The sequence below is a fragment of the Hemitrygon akajei genome, chromosome 4 (genome assembly GCF_048418815.1).
Source record: "Hemitrygon akajei chromosome 4, sHemAka1.3, whole genome shotgun sequence".
Lineage (NCBI taxonomy): Eukaryota > Metazoa > Chordata > Chondrichthyes > Myliobatiformes > Dasyatidae > Hemitrygon > Hemitrygon akajei.
In genome coordinates, this window is record NC_133127.1 from 92371535 (window position 1) to 92388859 (window position 17325).

At 42.0% G+C, this 17325-nt stretch overlaps 1 protein-coding gene across 1 annotated transcript in view; it reads right to left on the reverse strand.

Annotated features, from left to right (window-relative positions):
* enpep (glutamyl aminopeptidase) overlaps positions 1-17325 on the reverse strand; it is an 84366-nt gene that overhangs the window by 44507 nt on the left and 22534 nt on the right. The window contains exon 2 of the mRNA XM_073043055.1: positions 1842-1983. Coding sequence (XP_072899156.1) covers positions 1842-1983 — 142 coding nt within the window. The remainder of the gene's footprint in view (positions 1-1841; positions 1984-17325) is intronic.

The following is a 17325-nucleotide window of genomic DNA, read 5'->3' on the forward strand; positions in this document are numbered from 1 at the left end:
AGGAGAAGAGGCAAGGGGGGACCAGAGAGAGGAATTGAAGGGGGAGGGGGAGGGAGAAGGAAAGACTTATTGGAGGTTGGGGAAATCAATGTTCATGCCATCAGGTTGGAGGGCAACTAGAAGACATACGAGGCGCTCCGCCCCCAACCTGAGAGTGGCCTCATGGCAGAAGAGGTGGCCACTGACCGACATGTCAGAATGGAATGGGGATTGCAATTAAAATGGTTGGCCACCAGGAAATCTGGCCTGTTACAGATGGAGCAAAGGTGCTCAGAGTGATTCCCCCAGTCTAAGCTGGGTCTCACCAATGTAGAGGAGGCCACATTGGGAGCACCAAATACAGTAGACAATACCAGCTGATCCACAGGTGACACACTGCCTCACCTGGAAGGACTGTTAGTATTTCTTTTCTGCACTCTTAATATTCATATCTTTCCTGCAGGTAGGCGAGCAGAACTGTACACAATACTCGCAGATTTAGTCACAACATCTGATACATCTTCAGCATAGCATCCCAACTCCTGTACTCAATACATTGATTTATGAAGGTCAATGTGCAACAGCTCTCTTTACAACCCTATCTACTTGTGATGCCACTTTCAAAGAATTATGATCCGTTTTCTCAGATCGCTCTACTCCACTGCATTCTTCAGTGTCCTACCACTCACAGTTTAAGACCTATCCTGGTTTGTCCTCCCAAATTGCAATCCTTCACATTTTATTAAATTCCATCTACCATCTTTCAGCTATTTTTCCAGCTGGTCCAGGTCCTGCTACGAGCCTTGATAGCCTTCCTTGCTGTCCACTACACCCCTGATCCTGGTGTCATCTGCATATTTGATGATCCAGATCATTGATATAGATGTGAAACGGCAAAGGACCCAGCACCGATTTCTGCGCACACCACTAGTTACAGGCCTCCAGTCAGAGAGGCAACCATCTGCTACCACTCTGTCTTCTCCCACAATGCCAATATCCAATCCTATTTATTATTTCATCATGAATGTCTAGTGACTGAACCTTCTTGACCAATCTCCAATGCTGGACCTTGTCAAAGGCCTTGCTAAATTCCATGTAGACAACATCTACTGCCTTTCCTTCATTGACTTTCCTGATAACACACGATCTATCATGTATAAACCAGGCTGACTATCCAAATATTTCTATACCTGGTCCCTTAGAATACTTTCCAATAACTTACCCAGTACTGTCATCAGGCTCAGCAACAACAATTTCCCAGCTTATTCTTATAGACTTTCTTAAACAATGGAGCAACATTAACTATTTTTGAAATCTCCCGTACCTACCTATAGTTAAGGACATTGTAAGTATCTCTGCTAAAAAGCCTGCAATTTCTACACTTGCCTCCCACAAGGTCCAAGGGAACCTCTTGTCAGGCCCTGGGGATTTATCCACCCTCTCTACCTCAAGAAAGAAAATACATCATCCTCTGATCTGAGACCCTTCAGCCCTAACCGTTGATTGTGCTTCCCCCCATAGATGCTGCCAGACCTGCTGAGTTCCTCCAGCATTTTGTGTGTTGCTCTGGATTTCCAGCAACTGAAGATTTTCTCTTGTTAGCAACAATATTTATGCCTCTTTGATTTCCAAAGGAACCCCTGGATCAATATCACCAGATTCAACAGGACCTAACACTGACCCTGCTGGTTATCTGCAGCCAACCAGAGAAGGCAAGTTTATTTCATCCTTTGCCTTCTGCCAGCTAGTCTTCAACCCATGCTAACCCTTTCCTGTAATACCACAGGCTCCTATCCCTCCCACACTACCACCCATCCATTTCAGCAAGAGTCTGTTTTCATTTTGGAGTGCCACATAATTACCTCAACTGGCATGTTTGAAAGCACTTCATAAGGCGGACTGTGTGTTATAGAGATAGTGTATGTAGCCTTCTTATTAGGTTCGTCGAAACACGGGAATGATTTTCGTGCGTCTGTTGGTTCATGGTCAGTAGCTGCAATACTCCTGTTGGCACAACAGTACAACTTTACAGATCATTAAATCTATATAACCAAACATCACCAGAATAATACAAAATAACACGATCCCTCTGGTAATTTGTTCTTCACAAGTTAATATAATCGTGCCCTGTCATAATAAAATGCATGTCATAAGGGAAACTGAGAAGAAATAGCCAATACAAATTAAATCCCTCTTACTAGTGTAAATAATTTCTCCTGTATCAAATAACTCTCTACAGATAACTATCCTTTCACTGTATACACTATAAACAATGAATCCAATAAATACATAATGCTTTTCCCAAAAACATTGATACTTTATCAGTTGAAAAAGTTTGTAACATGGAACCAGTATCATGGGTTTGGTGAGAAACAGAAAATACTGACTACGGATAAGCTTATCAATTTTTTTTTTAAGAAATAGTAAAAGATTTGCCCAAACTTTTAACTCCCCACAAGTTCTACAAAGCTAGATATTCAACAAACATACTTAGGTAAGAGTGCGTACAAAGTTGAAGCACACTTCTCTGATAGTTCTGTGAAGTGTGCCCCGGGGACAATGAAAGGAGACGCCAAGCTTGCTGTAGATGCCATTTCTACACCCCCGAGGCGCCCAGAACCAGAAAATAGTGCCGTGGCGCGCAAGCCAACTGATGGGAAAGAGCAGCAGCAACTTTTTAGTAGGCCAGTCAAATGGCCTTCGACCGGCAAATAAGCCAAGCCCCCATGTGATAATATTGAACCAATATTAGTTTCCAAAGACTAAAGGTAATTGATTACTGGCATCTTGTTTATTATTGTCACATGCACCATGATATAGTGAAAGGCTTTTGTTTGTGTGCCAGCCAAACAGACCATTCCATGCAGAGTACACTGAAGTTCTACAAAGAGAAAAGCAGCAACAGAATGCAGCATAGGGAGTTACAGTTACAGAGAAAATGCAGTGCAGGTAGACAAGTAGAGTGCATGGCTCATGACGAGAGATCAGAGTTCATTCTTGTTACGGAACAGGTCCACTCAGGAGTCTAATAGCAATGAGATAGAAACTTCATCTCCAGACAATAATTGAAAATAACACTTAGAAGCTTTCTAATGTCACCTACAGCATTGTTTCATGGGGGAGATATACTTACAAAGTTTCTATTAAATTAAGGAAATATTTGCTCACAAGGTAGTTGAATTTAAAATAAAAAGGGGTGGGGGGGCACTAAAAGAGCATACATGATTTTAAGCAATCTGTTTCTCTATTTGGCTGATCCAAATCACAACATACCATTTTTTGGTGCCTCGAAATGAAAGTCATCTTTATTATAATGAAACCTTATTATATTTGGTTATTTAGAAGCAAGCACAAAAACACAGAAAAGGATAACCCTACGCATAATCCGACGAGAACATAGTGTTTCATTCATATATTTTACTTGCTTTGTTAATAATATACTGATTGAATTGTAAACAAACAGATGATATTAGTTTCACAAGCCAACTTCTGCTCAGCATAATTGTTTTGAGTTTTTTCCCCTTTTTTTGCCATGTTAAAGAAATTTAATAATCCAAAACGTGTATTAAATCCTTAGAGATTAGTTTATACAAAACTGCTGGAAATAACTCTTCAGTCAGTCACTTCTGTACATATTTTTTAATATTTGCAGTTCGTAATGGTTGCAAGAAGGGCATTCAATCGAAACCAGAACTGCTTGTGAGTTTTTCATTTTACATGTACTTTTTCAATCTCTCTAAAACCAGTGAAGCAAATCTCATGAAGAAAGTCTCAGGTGAAATCGTTAAGTTATTATGCTGCGCACAAAACGTAGGGAAGAACGGTTATAATTCAGCAGGTCAGGCAGCATCTATGGAAAAGAGTACAGTCGACATTTTGGGCCGAGACCCTTCAGCAGGACTGGAGAAAAACATGAGGAGTCAGAGTAAGAAGGTGGGGGAGGGGATTGAGAAACACAAGGTGAGAGGTGAAACTGGGGGGGTGGGGAGGTGTGAAGCAAAGAGCAGGGAAGTTGATTGGTGAAAGAGATACAGGGATGGAAAAGGGGAGTCTAATAGCAGAGAATAGAAGGCCATGGAAGAAAGAAAAGGGGGAGGAGCAGAGGGAGGCGATGGGCAGATAAGGAGAGGTGAGGGGGGAAATAGACATGGGAAATGGTGAGGGGGGCATTCCAGGAACATCAATTTCTCAAACTTCTGGTATTGCCATTATTCCCATCTCTCACCTCATCTCCTTACCATTCACCTCTCTCTGGTGTTCCTTCACCTTTCATTTCTTCCATGGCCTTCTTTGCTCTCCTATCTGATTCCCCCTTCTGCAGCCCTGCATTTCTTTCACCAATCAACTTCCCAGCTCTTTGCTTCACCCCCTCACCCCCACCTGCCGGTTTTACCTCTCACCTTGTGTTTCATCCTCCCCTTCCCCCTCCTTACTCTGACTCCTCATCTTGTTATCCAGTCCTGATGAAGGGTCTCAGCCCGAAACCTTGACTGCTCACTCTTTTCCGTAGATGCTGCCTGGCCTGCAGAGTTCCTCCAGCATTTTGAACGAATTGCTTGGAATTACAGCACCTGCAGATTTTCTTTTGCTTGTGAAGAACAGTTATAACAGATTCATTTAGTTCTATCACTATAATTTCACTTGTACTCCTGCCAAACTTTTGCCAGATTACAGCATGGAATGATTGAAACTCCTGGGCAATTGGTCCAGTCTGGAACATGCTCATGAACAAAGAACTGTGGTAAACTCGTTTCTCTTGCATATTGATTCTTCTCATTCAGGAGCTATAGCTGTAGCAAACTGCGTATTAAATATTCCCCTTGTAAAGCATGGCCAACAAAAGCTCACCTCACTGAGAAACAGATTTGGCATTGCAATATAGCATAGGGAACACCCTCTGCTCTCAAATTCCTGAACCACAGTCACGGCTCCATCATTCACTTTACAATCAACCTGACTTGTGTCAAACTTCACACAAACCAATGCCAGGCAGCATCTATGGAAAAGAGTAACCAGCCCGCGTTTCGGGCTGAGACCCTTCAGGGCTTCTGATGAAAGATCTCAGCCTGAAACACCAACTCCTTCCTCATTTCCATTGATGCTGAGCTCCTCCAGCATTTTGTGTGTGTTGCTTGGATTTCCAGCATTGGTTAACAACAAGGCCTGCCATGTTCTTCATAGCAAAAACAACATCCACTATATCTGATAACCCCCCACCCAATGGAAGTGAATTGATCTGGGGCATACAATACAAGAACATGGAATAGAAGCAGCTGCCATTCATCAAGATTATGACTGATCTACTATCTCAATGCCATTTTCCAGCAGTATCCTGATATCCCTCAAATACCTTAATATTTAGAAGTCTAGTAATCTGCACACAGTGGCCACTTTATTAGCTAGCTCCTATACCAAATAAAATGGCCCTGAGAATACAAGTGCGGTCTTCCGCTGTAGCCCATCTACTTCAAGGTTCAATGCGTTGTGCATTCAGAGATGCTCTTCTGCACACCACTGTTGTAACGCACGGTTATTTGACTTACTGGTGTCTTCCTGTCAGCTTGAACTGATCATTTTCCTCCGACCTCCCTCATTAACAAGGCATTTTTGCCAGCAAGGCTGCCAATCACTTGATGTTTTTTTGGTTTTCACACCATTCTGTCCAGAACTTTAGAGAACTGTGCATGAAAATCTTCGGAGATCAGCAGTTTCTGAAATACTCAAGCCACCCCATCTGGCACCAAGTCATTCCATGGCCAAAGTCATTTAGAACACATTTCTTTCCCATTCTGATGTTTGGTCCGGACAACAATAGAATACCTTGACCACGCTTGTATGCATCAAGTTGCTGTGACACGATTGGCTGATTCGATAGCAGCATTAACAAGCAGCTGTACAGGCGGCCTCTCAGCGTGCAACACGAGCTCAGTCTCTGAGTCTCAGGGTAGATTCACCACATCCTGAGTAAAAAATAAAAATGTTCACCCTTCTCATTCCCAATTCTGAGGTTATGATCCTGGCTTTAGACTCCTCAAACATCCTCACTGTGTGCCATTTATCGAGCAATAATGTCACAGTGTATGGAAACAGGCCCTACGGCCCACCCGTCCATGCTGATCAAGGTGCCCGCCTGAGCCAGTCCTATTTGCCGGTGTTTGGCCAGTAACCCAAAACACATTTCCTATCCTAGTTCCTGTCCAAGTCTTTTGAATGAGATAATAGTGCCTGCCTCTACCACTTCAATCCACATACTCGTCACCCTTTCTTAAATCTTTCCCGTCAGCCCTGAAACCTCTTCTCTAGTTTTAGACTTCCTTGCCTTGTGAAAATAAATGTGACTGCCCCCCCCCCCAAACCTACAAGCCTCATGATTTTATAAACCACTCTAAGGCCACACTCAGCCTCCTTGATTGTAGAGAAAACAGTCACTGTCTATCCCACCTTTCCTCCTAACTCAAGCCCTCCAGTTCCACCAAACTCCTTCTGAATCTGCTCTGCACCTTCTCTAGCTCATGTTGCCTTCCTACAGTCCGACGGTCAGAATGGCACAATATTCCAGCAGCAGTCCCATACACCTGTAACTTGACACCCCATTTTCATACTCAATACTACAGCTAGTGATGACAAAAGTAGTCCAGAGGCCTTCTTCACCACTTTCTCTACCAGAGCAACCACTTCGAGAAAATGTGCACATTCTGGTCTCCCTGTACTCTACTACACATAGTTCTGCGGTACAGTACAGGTGGGCAATAAAGCAGTATCGGACCCGCAACTGGAAGTGCAAGGGAATGGCAGGCAACACTTCAACAGTAGATACGAAATGCTTTGGTCTTCATTTGAACAAAGGCAAATATGAGAATTGGTAAGGTACAACCAAAATAAGGCCCCTTGGAAATTGTCTGTACTACAAATCCAACCACTGCCAGAAAGATGGCATGCACAACTGGAAAAGATTCATCACAACAGCAAATATTTTGAACAATCACTAGAATATTGAACTAACGCTCATGGTTAGCAACATATGGGTTCGTCCAGTCAGTCTACATCCTTATTTACCTCTTGCAGCATTTTACCATGAAAGCAACTGTTGAGAGATTAGATTAGCTCTATAAAAGCATTTTTAACATCCCTGGTCTCATGAGATAACTAGAATCACTAGATACAGAGCCACAAACACTAAAAGGTCTACATGATACGTAGTTGAAACTGAGATAAATTAATTTCCGTAATTCTCTTTTATTTCATACATTTTTATTTGAATATATTTTTATTGTACTTCTGTGGCTATTGCCTACACACATTCAGCCAGCAGATTACTGTTACTAAGGAAAGGAGGAAGAAAGCAGTCATGTTTACTGCATTAAGATGAAAGATTTAATCTGCATCCCATTTGAAACTACTATTCAAACAATGATGCAATTTTGACAGATTAATTTAATTGCCAAACTGCATTGTAACAAATTACTTAAACTGCTGGCTTGAAATTTCAATCTCACTCAGGTTTCTGCTTGATAATAGATCATAATATCAAATTCTTAGATCTTACCATTCAAATTGAAGCAATTACAGCGAATTCCAGATAATTGGGACACGATGGGACCAGTACATTTTTGCTCAATGATGTGACTACAACAATTAGCCAGTTTCATGGAAATAGTTAAAAAGGTATTAAAAAGACACACTACTACTCAAATGAGTCACCAATTACATACTTAAATGAAACAGAACATATTAGCACACTATCAATACTACTACAAAACTATAAAACTGTATTCATTCCCAAGTGCTATCAAAGATGGAACTCATTTCGTGTACCTGTACGCTGCCATGTTCTTTTGACGAACACAATCAGCACAGATACCTAATGAAGATAATGAACTGCCTTCATACAATCCTTTCAATGCCTGTAAATTCTAAATCTTTATTTCATTGCAACATTCAAAGTGATTGACAATATCTTGGCAGTTCCTAACTTGAAGTAGTGAAATAATCCAGTTTTCACTCTCAGCCGTTTCTGGCATCTCCAAGCCTGAATGCTTGAAATCACAGTGAGCAAAACAGTTTTGAATTGCCTTACTTCTTATTTCTCACCAATGATCAGTGACAAAAAAATCACAGCCTTTTGAAAACAAACACATGCAACTGATGCTAATTAAAAACTGCTCATTCTAAGTACGGTGTAGTTTCACCATGCAATAGCTATGCAAGTGCACACAAATGACGAGTCAGAATCTGTTCAGTAACAGTCTGCTGCTCCAATTAATCCCAAATGAATGAACGGCATCTTGGTTGTTTTCAATTAGTTTTTGCTCTTTAAGAGTTGGCCCAAATAAGCAACTGCACCGATTAACTGATGGCCCACTAATTATAGAGTATAACAGCAAGCTTGCTGACAGCAGAACCAAAAGTGGAGTTGTGGATGGGGCAGAAGGTTGTCAAATAAATAGGCAAGCAGGATACAGATCGGTTGAAAAGCTGCATGGAGAAATGGTAGATGGAGTTTTCAATTTTGGAATATCAAGTACAAGGAAAATGTATACTAAATTTGTGAGTGGACCATCAGGAGTATTGCTGTACAGAGGGATTCTGGGCTAGAAATCTATAACTCCCTGAAGCTTGGCAGCAGAAATGTAGAGGGTGGGAAAGTCGGCATGTAATATGTTTGCCTTCATCGGCAGCCTCACTCAGTATTAAAGTCTGGAAGTTGTGTTTCAGGCGTATAAATGTTTTGCTTCGGTCATATTAAGTATTGTTTGCAGTTCTATGTAGGTTGTCACATTGTAGAAAGGAAGCTGAGGATCTGAAGAGGTTCTCCAGGTTGTTGCCTGGATTGGAGTGTATTAGGCACAAGAGGTAGGGCAGTCTTGGATTGGTTTCTGTAAAGCATCAGAGGGAGAGAGATGCTGCAAAAATATCAGGGGATTAGACAGGGTAGACAGTCAGCCTTTTATCTGCACCCTCCCCCCAAACAGAAATTTTAAATACTTCGAGATCATAGGTTTAGCAAGAGAAGGGGGAAGAAAATTAAGGAGATTTGTATGGCAAGTTGCTTTTTTGTTTATTGTTTTTAAGTGGAGAGAGATAAGGGGCTGGATGCAACAGCAATATTTAGACAGACACACAGACAGGCAGGAATAGAGGGACACAGTGCATGTACAAGGCAAATAGGATTAAATTGGCATCATGGCTGGCATAAGCATAGTGGCCCAAAGAGCCTGAATCAATGCTGTATTTAAGACTAACCCTTGTTGTATTAATAGAGGTTTATTACAATGCTTACTTTAGTAAGCTATACATGGGTATTGAGATACTCAAGTGCAAGTAACAATATTTATGACCAGAGAAAATAATTAAAAACTATAACAGTTTCATTGGTCATCAGTAGTTAGCAGCATAATAAATTAAATATTTATGATAAGGAAAAACTTTATAGGCCACAACTAAGCAACTTCTATAGATACTCAATGAAGAGAAGCCAAACTGGCTACACAGTGGCTGGGTAATGAATACACCAATGCCCAGGATGGAGAAGGCTACAGAATCTGGTCCAATCCATCACAGGCAAAGTATTGGATGCTTTTACATGGTGCACTGTCTCAAGAAAGCAGCTTCAATCATCAAAGAGCCACCATCCAGGCCATGCCTCATCTCATTACTACCTTCAGGCAGGAGGCACAGAAGCCTTAGGTTCCATACCATCAGGTTCAGGAACAGTCATCATCCTGCACCCGTCAGACTCCTGCACCAGTGTGATTAACATCATTCACCACTACTCTGAACTGATTTCACAACCTACACACTCCCTTTCAAGGACTCTTACAACTAACGCTCTCTGTACTCTTTATTTGCACCGTTTCTCTTCTTTTGCACATTGATTGTCAATTTTTGTTTATATACAATTTGTCCATAAAATTCTATTGTATTTCGTTTTCCCAGTAAATGCCTGCAAGAAAATGAATCTCAAGGTAGTATATATGGTAATATACATGTATTTTGATAATAAATTTGCCTTCAACTTTGAAATGCGCAATTTGGAAAACTTTCAGCCAATACACAGAGCAGAACCTGGCAAATTCAATTTGAAATATGGCTAATTTTGTGGTAGGGACCTCATTTTCAAGTGATGAATAATGGAACTGTGCAAAGATCACGAAGCAAAGTACATACAGTGCTTAGAAAAGGACTCACCCCTCCCTCCCCCCCCACCCCAGAAGTTTCCATGGTTTATTGTTTTACAACTTGAGTATCACTGTGGATTTAATTTGGCTTTTTCTGACACTGATAAACAGAAAAAGACTCTTTTGTGTCAAAGTGAAACCAGATCTCTACAGTGATCTAAATTGATTACAAATATAACACACAAAATAATTTATTGCACAAGTATTCACCCTCATTTAATACGACACACAAAATCACTGGTGCAACCAATTGGTTTTTGAAGTCACATAATTAATTAAATGGAGATCCGCTTTTGGAGATCTGTGTGCAGTCAAGGTGTTTCAATTGATTGGAGTAAAAATACACCTGTATCTGGAAGGTCCAACCACTAGTGAGTCAGTATCCTGGCAAAAACTACACCATGGAGACAAAAAAACACTCCAAGCAACTCTGTGAAAAGGTTTTTGAAAAGCACAAGTCAGGAGATGGATACATGAAAATTTCCAAGTCACTGAATATCCCTTGGAGTACAGTTAAGTCAATCACCAAGAAATGGAAAGAATATTGCACAGCTGTAAATCTACCTACAGCAGGCCATCCTCAAAAACTGAGTGACTGTGAAAGAAGGGGACCAGTGAGGGAGGCCACCAAGATACCTATGACAACTCTGAAGGAGTTACAAGCTTCAGTGGCTGAGATGGGAGAGACTGCGCATACAACAACTGTTGCCCAGGTGCTTCACCAGTCACAGCTCTATCGGAGAGTGACAAAGAGAGAGTCACTGCTGAAAAACACTCAAATGAAATCTCAGCTGGAGTTTGCCAGACAGCATGTGGGAGACTCAAAAGTCAACTGGAAGGTCCTATAGCGTGATGAAACCAAAACTGAGCTTTTTAGCCATCAGACTAAGCGCAGTGTTTGGCATAAGCCAAACACCACATGTCATCAAAAACTCATCATTCCTACCGTGAAGCATTTTTGGTGACTGCATCATGCTGTGGGGATGCTTCACTGCAGCAGGACCTGGAAGGCTTGTGAAAGAAGAGGGTAAAATTAATGCAGCAAAATACAGGGAAATCCTGGAGGAAAACCTGATGCAGTCTGCAAGAGAACTGCAACATGGGAGAAGATTTGTTTTCCAGCAAGACAATGACACCAAGCATAAAACCAAAGCCAAACAGGAATGGCTTAAAAGCAAAGTTAATGTCCTGGAGTGGCCAAGTCAGAGTCTAGACCTGAGAATTTGTGGCTGGAATTGAAAAGGGCTGTTCACTCATGATCTCCATGCAATCTGACAGAGCTTGAGCAATTTTATAAAGAATGGGGAAAATTTGCAGTGTCCAGATGTGCAAAGTTGATACACACAGACTCAAAGCTGTAATTGCTGCCAAAGGTGCATATACACAATACTGACTTGAAAGGGGTGAGTAATTATGAAATTATTAAACACAAAGTAATTGTAATAAATTTAGACCAACTTGTAGAAATTTGCTTTCACTTTGGCACAAAAGTGTCTTTTCTGTTGATCAGTGCCAAAAAAAGCCAAATTAAATCCACTGTGGTTCAGTGTTGTAAAACAACACACCATGAAAACTGAGGGGGGGGGGAGGGGTGAATACTTTTAATAGGCACTGTAACACTTGTTGAATATTCCTTATATCAATGCATCTTAATATTGCTGATATTAAGAGCAGAAATAAGGGCAAGATCACACCCCCTTGTCCTTTCACTTCCTTTGCACAGAAATCAGAACTCCGATTCCATAACTACAGAAATAAGCAAAGGCGATAACTCAGTTAAATTACCATTCAACCACACATGAATGCTCAGGAAAACAGCCAAATGAGAGAACATTACTCCAGCCGGGGTCAAGGTGCAAAACACAGTACCAGAAGTCACGCACAGCACAAAGCACACATAGCACGTACAGGGCAGAAAGATACAGCCACACAATTTAAAAAAAGTCTAAACCCAAGTCATCCAATACTGCCGAAATCTGCAGACAACCACAACAGTGCTTAGCAAACACAAAGTACGCTGCAGATGCTGTGGTCAAATCAAGATGTACAAAAAGGCTGGATGAACTCAGCAGGTCGGGTAGAATCCATTGAAAGGAGCAGTCAACGTTTCGGGCTGAAACCCTTCATCAGGACTCCCCGCCCAGTCCCGACCGCTTCATTTTCACAACAGTGCTTGTCTTCTGGCCAAACAAACACTGGGGGTGGGGGGGGGGGTGCAGCACCGATTCCAGCCTGGACACCGTGCACACTGCCCCCAATGTCACCAGTCTCAATACCTTTCTGGCAGCCGTAAGGCAACTCTACAGCTTGAGGCCTCATCCTGGCACATACAAGATAGCAAGAACATAGGATATCAGTGAAATACATTCACGCAAATCACGTATGCATACAGTCCGCACCGAGTCCGTTGTTCTGCCGAGCAAACGTGCGGGCAATGCCAACACAGGCTGGACTCTGCTCCATACTGCCCCCAGTGGTGTTTGCTGGCTATGACGCTGCTCTCCCAGTGGCTGTAGACAGGCGACAGCATGGCTTCAGGCCTTGTTTTCACTACAACCGCGGACACATAGCTACGTGGTCTTTCCTCTTCTAAAACACTTCTATTCACTACTCCAAGGAATTAATCTGAGACCCCACTACCATTAAGTACTCACCAGACTTTGAAAATGCATTCCAGATCCTTCATGCACGTGGCAGACAAAACACTTTGAGGCCCACTGCATGCGCGCAGAATGCTCTACAGCCATGATGAGACCACGCTCAGGCTGGGGAAGCAACACGTCATTCTGTCTGAGTAGCCTCCGACCTGATGGTATGCACATCACTTTCTCCAACTTGCCAGTTATTTCTCCCCATCCACCTTTTAAACTTTTCCATTCCCCATTCCAGCTCCCCTCTTACCCTGCTTCTCCTTACCTGACAGCACCTCCCTCTGGTGACCTTCCTCCTTCCCCGTCTCCCATGATCCGATGCCTTCTTTAACCCTTTATATTTTACACCAATCACCTTGCAGCTTCTCACTTCATCCCCTCCCTCCCCTACCCAGCCTCTCCTATCAACTCCTTCCCCTCCCCCACCTTCTTACACTGCTGACTTCCTTTTCAGTCCTGATGAAGGGTCCCGGCCCGAAGCATTGGCTCTTCCCCCACTTCCCCCCCAATCTAAAGATGCTGCCTGTCTTACTGAGTTGCTCCAGCATTCTGAATGGGGACAAAAGGACTGAGTGCACTCACCCACACCCCATTGATGCTCATCATGGCCTAGTACACTTCTATAAGATCACCTTCATTCTCTTATGCTCCAATGAATTCAGTCGGCAGCCTCTTCAACCTCCCTCATTACTCAGCCTTTCATTCAATTTTTTTGCACCCTTTCCAGTTTAATAGCAACCTCCCTACCACACGCAACCAAAGCTGACAAAATATTCCAAATGCTTGTACACCTATATCTTGCTCAATTGCAACATAACGTTCCTCCTCAATTCCCTGACCAATAAGGAGCAGTGTGCTGAAAGCCTTCACCATCCCGTCCATCTGTGACACCACTTTCATGGAGCCATATACTTGCTCTCCTCAGCCCCTCTGTGGTCAACACCCCAGGGTGCTGTACAGTATTTGCTGCTCCTCAGCCCATTTTATCAGCTGATCAAGATCCCCTTGTAATTCCTGATAATCAACTTCTCTGCCTATGATAATTGGCCATTTTATTGTCATCTGCTAACTTAAAAATTATGCCTTGTACATTCTCATCCAATGGTTGACAAAGAGTGATGGGCCTAGGGCACACAACTAATCATGGGTTTTCAGTCTGAGAAACATCTTTTCATCATCTTCTACTTCCTATTCTATTGTTGGAATAGAGAATCCCTTGGAGGCACGAGAATGTTGCCAGCCCAATGCATGTAACTAGGACTACACTCCTGTGGATATTGGCCCAACAGTTTTTTTTTTGCTTATCCTGACAGCGGATCTGGAGGATTTTGTGCAAACAGCATTTGCAGTCCCCCTCTGGTGCTTTGAGGTGTCTGTTATAGGTAGATCGATGCCAGAATTTCTGAGGAAGCAAGGATCATTGGTACTCATGCCTTGCACCTGGTCTTGATCTTCAGTTTTCCTCAGCTGATACACTGAAGGCGGTGTTGAATTTGATCATCAATATCTGCCTTTGCTGTTATGTGTTAAATAAATTACAAGAAACTGACTGTTTTCTTTCTCCAGTGTAGTATAGGTGCCCGTGGATTTGTGACCTAAGTTTGTTACTGTCAAGTTTTAGAACTTCAGCAGGGATATTGTCTGCTGCTGAGGCCTTGTCCTTTTACAAATTTTTCAGGTAAAAGCCACCTTAGAAAGTTCACAGCTCAGGCAAAGCCTGAAGGAATTTTAGCCTACAGTGCCATCTGCTGTTCTAATACAGTTGTTTCTATACAGGGGCCCTTAATCGACTGATGCCAGCAGGTTAATTACTTGATCCTCAGGGAAGCATGACAAACAAAACCTAGCAAATAGAAAACCATTTTAGTCTACTGTTACCTTGTACTGTGATTCCATGAATGTTGTAAGTGCTCTAGACTAATAAAGATGATAAGGAAGTCCCTGTAACAGTAGTTCCTCCAGTTCTCTTTTATCAAACTAGAATAAGATGTTCCCAACATTTTCAAGGGCACTTGGTTGTATCTACAGATATCAGATTGGAACACAATACAAAGCTAGTTGCACTCATTTCTGGACATCAGAGAGCAACTTCATCAATCTTATCAGCAGGGATGGATGAACAGGGCCACTTGGAAATTATTGGCAACAGGACATTTAATGAATCCCAAACAGCATCCGACTCACTTTTAAACATAATGAAGGTTTGGAGAGTACCGTCAAGTGGCACAGTGTTAGAACAGAGAACAGTGCAACACAGTATGGATCCTCCAGCCCACGATGTTGTGTGAATCTTTCAACTTCCTTTAAGACCACTCTAAACCTTCCCTCTGAAATAGTCTTCCATTTATCTCTCATTCATGTACTTATCTAAGAATGTCTTAAATGTCCTTAACGTATCTGCCTCTACCACCGTTCCAGAGGCATATCCCACAAACTTGCATCTCGTTGTGAAAACATTGCCTCTGGCATTCCTCCTAATCTTTCCTCCAAACACCTTAAAGTTATGTGCCCTCATATTAGCATCTCCACCTCAGGAAAAAGTCTCTCTCTGTCCACTCTATAGGCTTCTCATGATCTTTCACACGAACAAGTTCGCCCTCAACCTCCTTCATTCCAAAGAGAAAAGCCCTTGCTTCTCAACCAATCCTCACAAGACTCGCTCTTTAATCCAAGCAGCATTTTGGTAAATCTCCTCTGCAACCCCCCTCCAAAGCTGCTACATCCGCCTTATAATGAGGTGACCTGAACAGAACTCAATACTCCAAGTGTGGTCTATCCAGTTTTATAGAGCTGTAACATTACTGCATATGGCCCTTGAACTCAATCTCCCCACTAATGAAGGCCAATACACCGGTGCCTTCGTAAACACTTTATCATCTTCTGCTGCAGCTTTAAGTGATCTATGACGTGGACCATAATATCCGTCCATTCCTCCACTGTTAAGAACCCTGCCATTAATCCTGTATGCTGTCTTCAAGTTTGACTTGCCAACCTTCCAAAGTGAATTGCTTCACACTTTACCACATTGAACACCGCTTGGTATTACTCAGCTCAGTTCTGCATTCTATCATTGCCCCTTTGTAACCTACGATAACCTGCTCCACTATCCATAACACTACCAACCTTCATATCATCTGCAAACTTACTTCCACTTCCTCAGAGTCATTTATAAATGTCAAAGAGCAGAAGTCCCAGAAATGATCCCTGTGGAATACGACTGAACACCCTCCCATTGGCAACCACCTTCTGGCTTCTGTGGGCAAGCCAGTTTTGAATCCACACAGCCAAGTTTCCCTGGATCCCATCCCTGCTGACTTTCTGAACAAGTCTCCTATGGGGAACCTTGTCAAATACTTTACTAAAATGCACATACACTACATCCACTGCTCTCCCATTAATTTGCTTTGACATTTCCTCAAAGAGTTCAAACCAGGCTCGGGAGACATGACCTGCCCTGCACAAAGTCATGCTGACTATCCCTAATCAGACTCTCCTTCTCCAAACGCTCATAAATCCCATCTCTAACAATCCTGTCCAAATGTTTGCCCACTACTGACACAAGACTCACATGTCAATAATTCCCAGGGTTACCCTTATTACTTTTCTTGAACATTTGCCACCTCCATTCTTCTGTTGCGACTCCTGTGGTCAGTGAGGCTACAAAGATCAAGGATGCAGCAAATCTCTTCCCTCACTTCCCATAGTAACCTGCAGTTTATCGCATCCAGCTCTGAAACTTAACTATTTTGATGTTTTTCCAAACTTCCAGCACATCTCCTTTCTTCATCTCAAGATATTCCAGCACATCAGCCTGTTCTACCCTGACTTTAATTCACAATTTCCAACTTCTGGCATTAAAGATCAGCTTTTACATGTATGGAGTTTGTGCTTTCAGATTTGAAATTCTCATGGAATTCATTTCATTTTCCTCTGTCTCCATTTTAATTAATCAAAACATCAGTTAATTTTGTGTCTGTACACAATCTGCTTGTTAATCATTAATGAAATTCAAACTTAGTATCACTCCTCAACAGAATCTCATTTTAAATATTAAAGCGATACACCATTCCTTGTTCACATCTCACAGGTTTCTGATGCTCTCAAAGTTTAAAGTAAATTTTATTATCAGAGTACCTGCGTGTCACCATATACAACCAAGATTCATTTTCCTGCAGGCATAATCAGCAAATCTATAGAATAGTTACAATAACAGGATCAATGAGAGACCAACTAGAGTGCAGAAGACAACAAACTATGCAAGTGCAAATATAAATAAATAACAGGAACATGAAATAACAAGATAAAGAGTTCTAAAAAGAGAGATCAATGGTTGTGGGAGCACTGTTTTTTGTTTTTCTCATTTACAAAGTTTCAGTAAAGAGCCCCATTTTGATCTGTGCAGGCAACAGCAACTGATGCTAAATGCAGCTCCACTGTTATCTATATTGATATCATTGATAGGAGGGTCTCATCATACAATCACAACTACATCAGAAACAAATTTCCCCCATCATCAC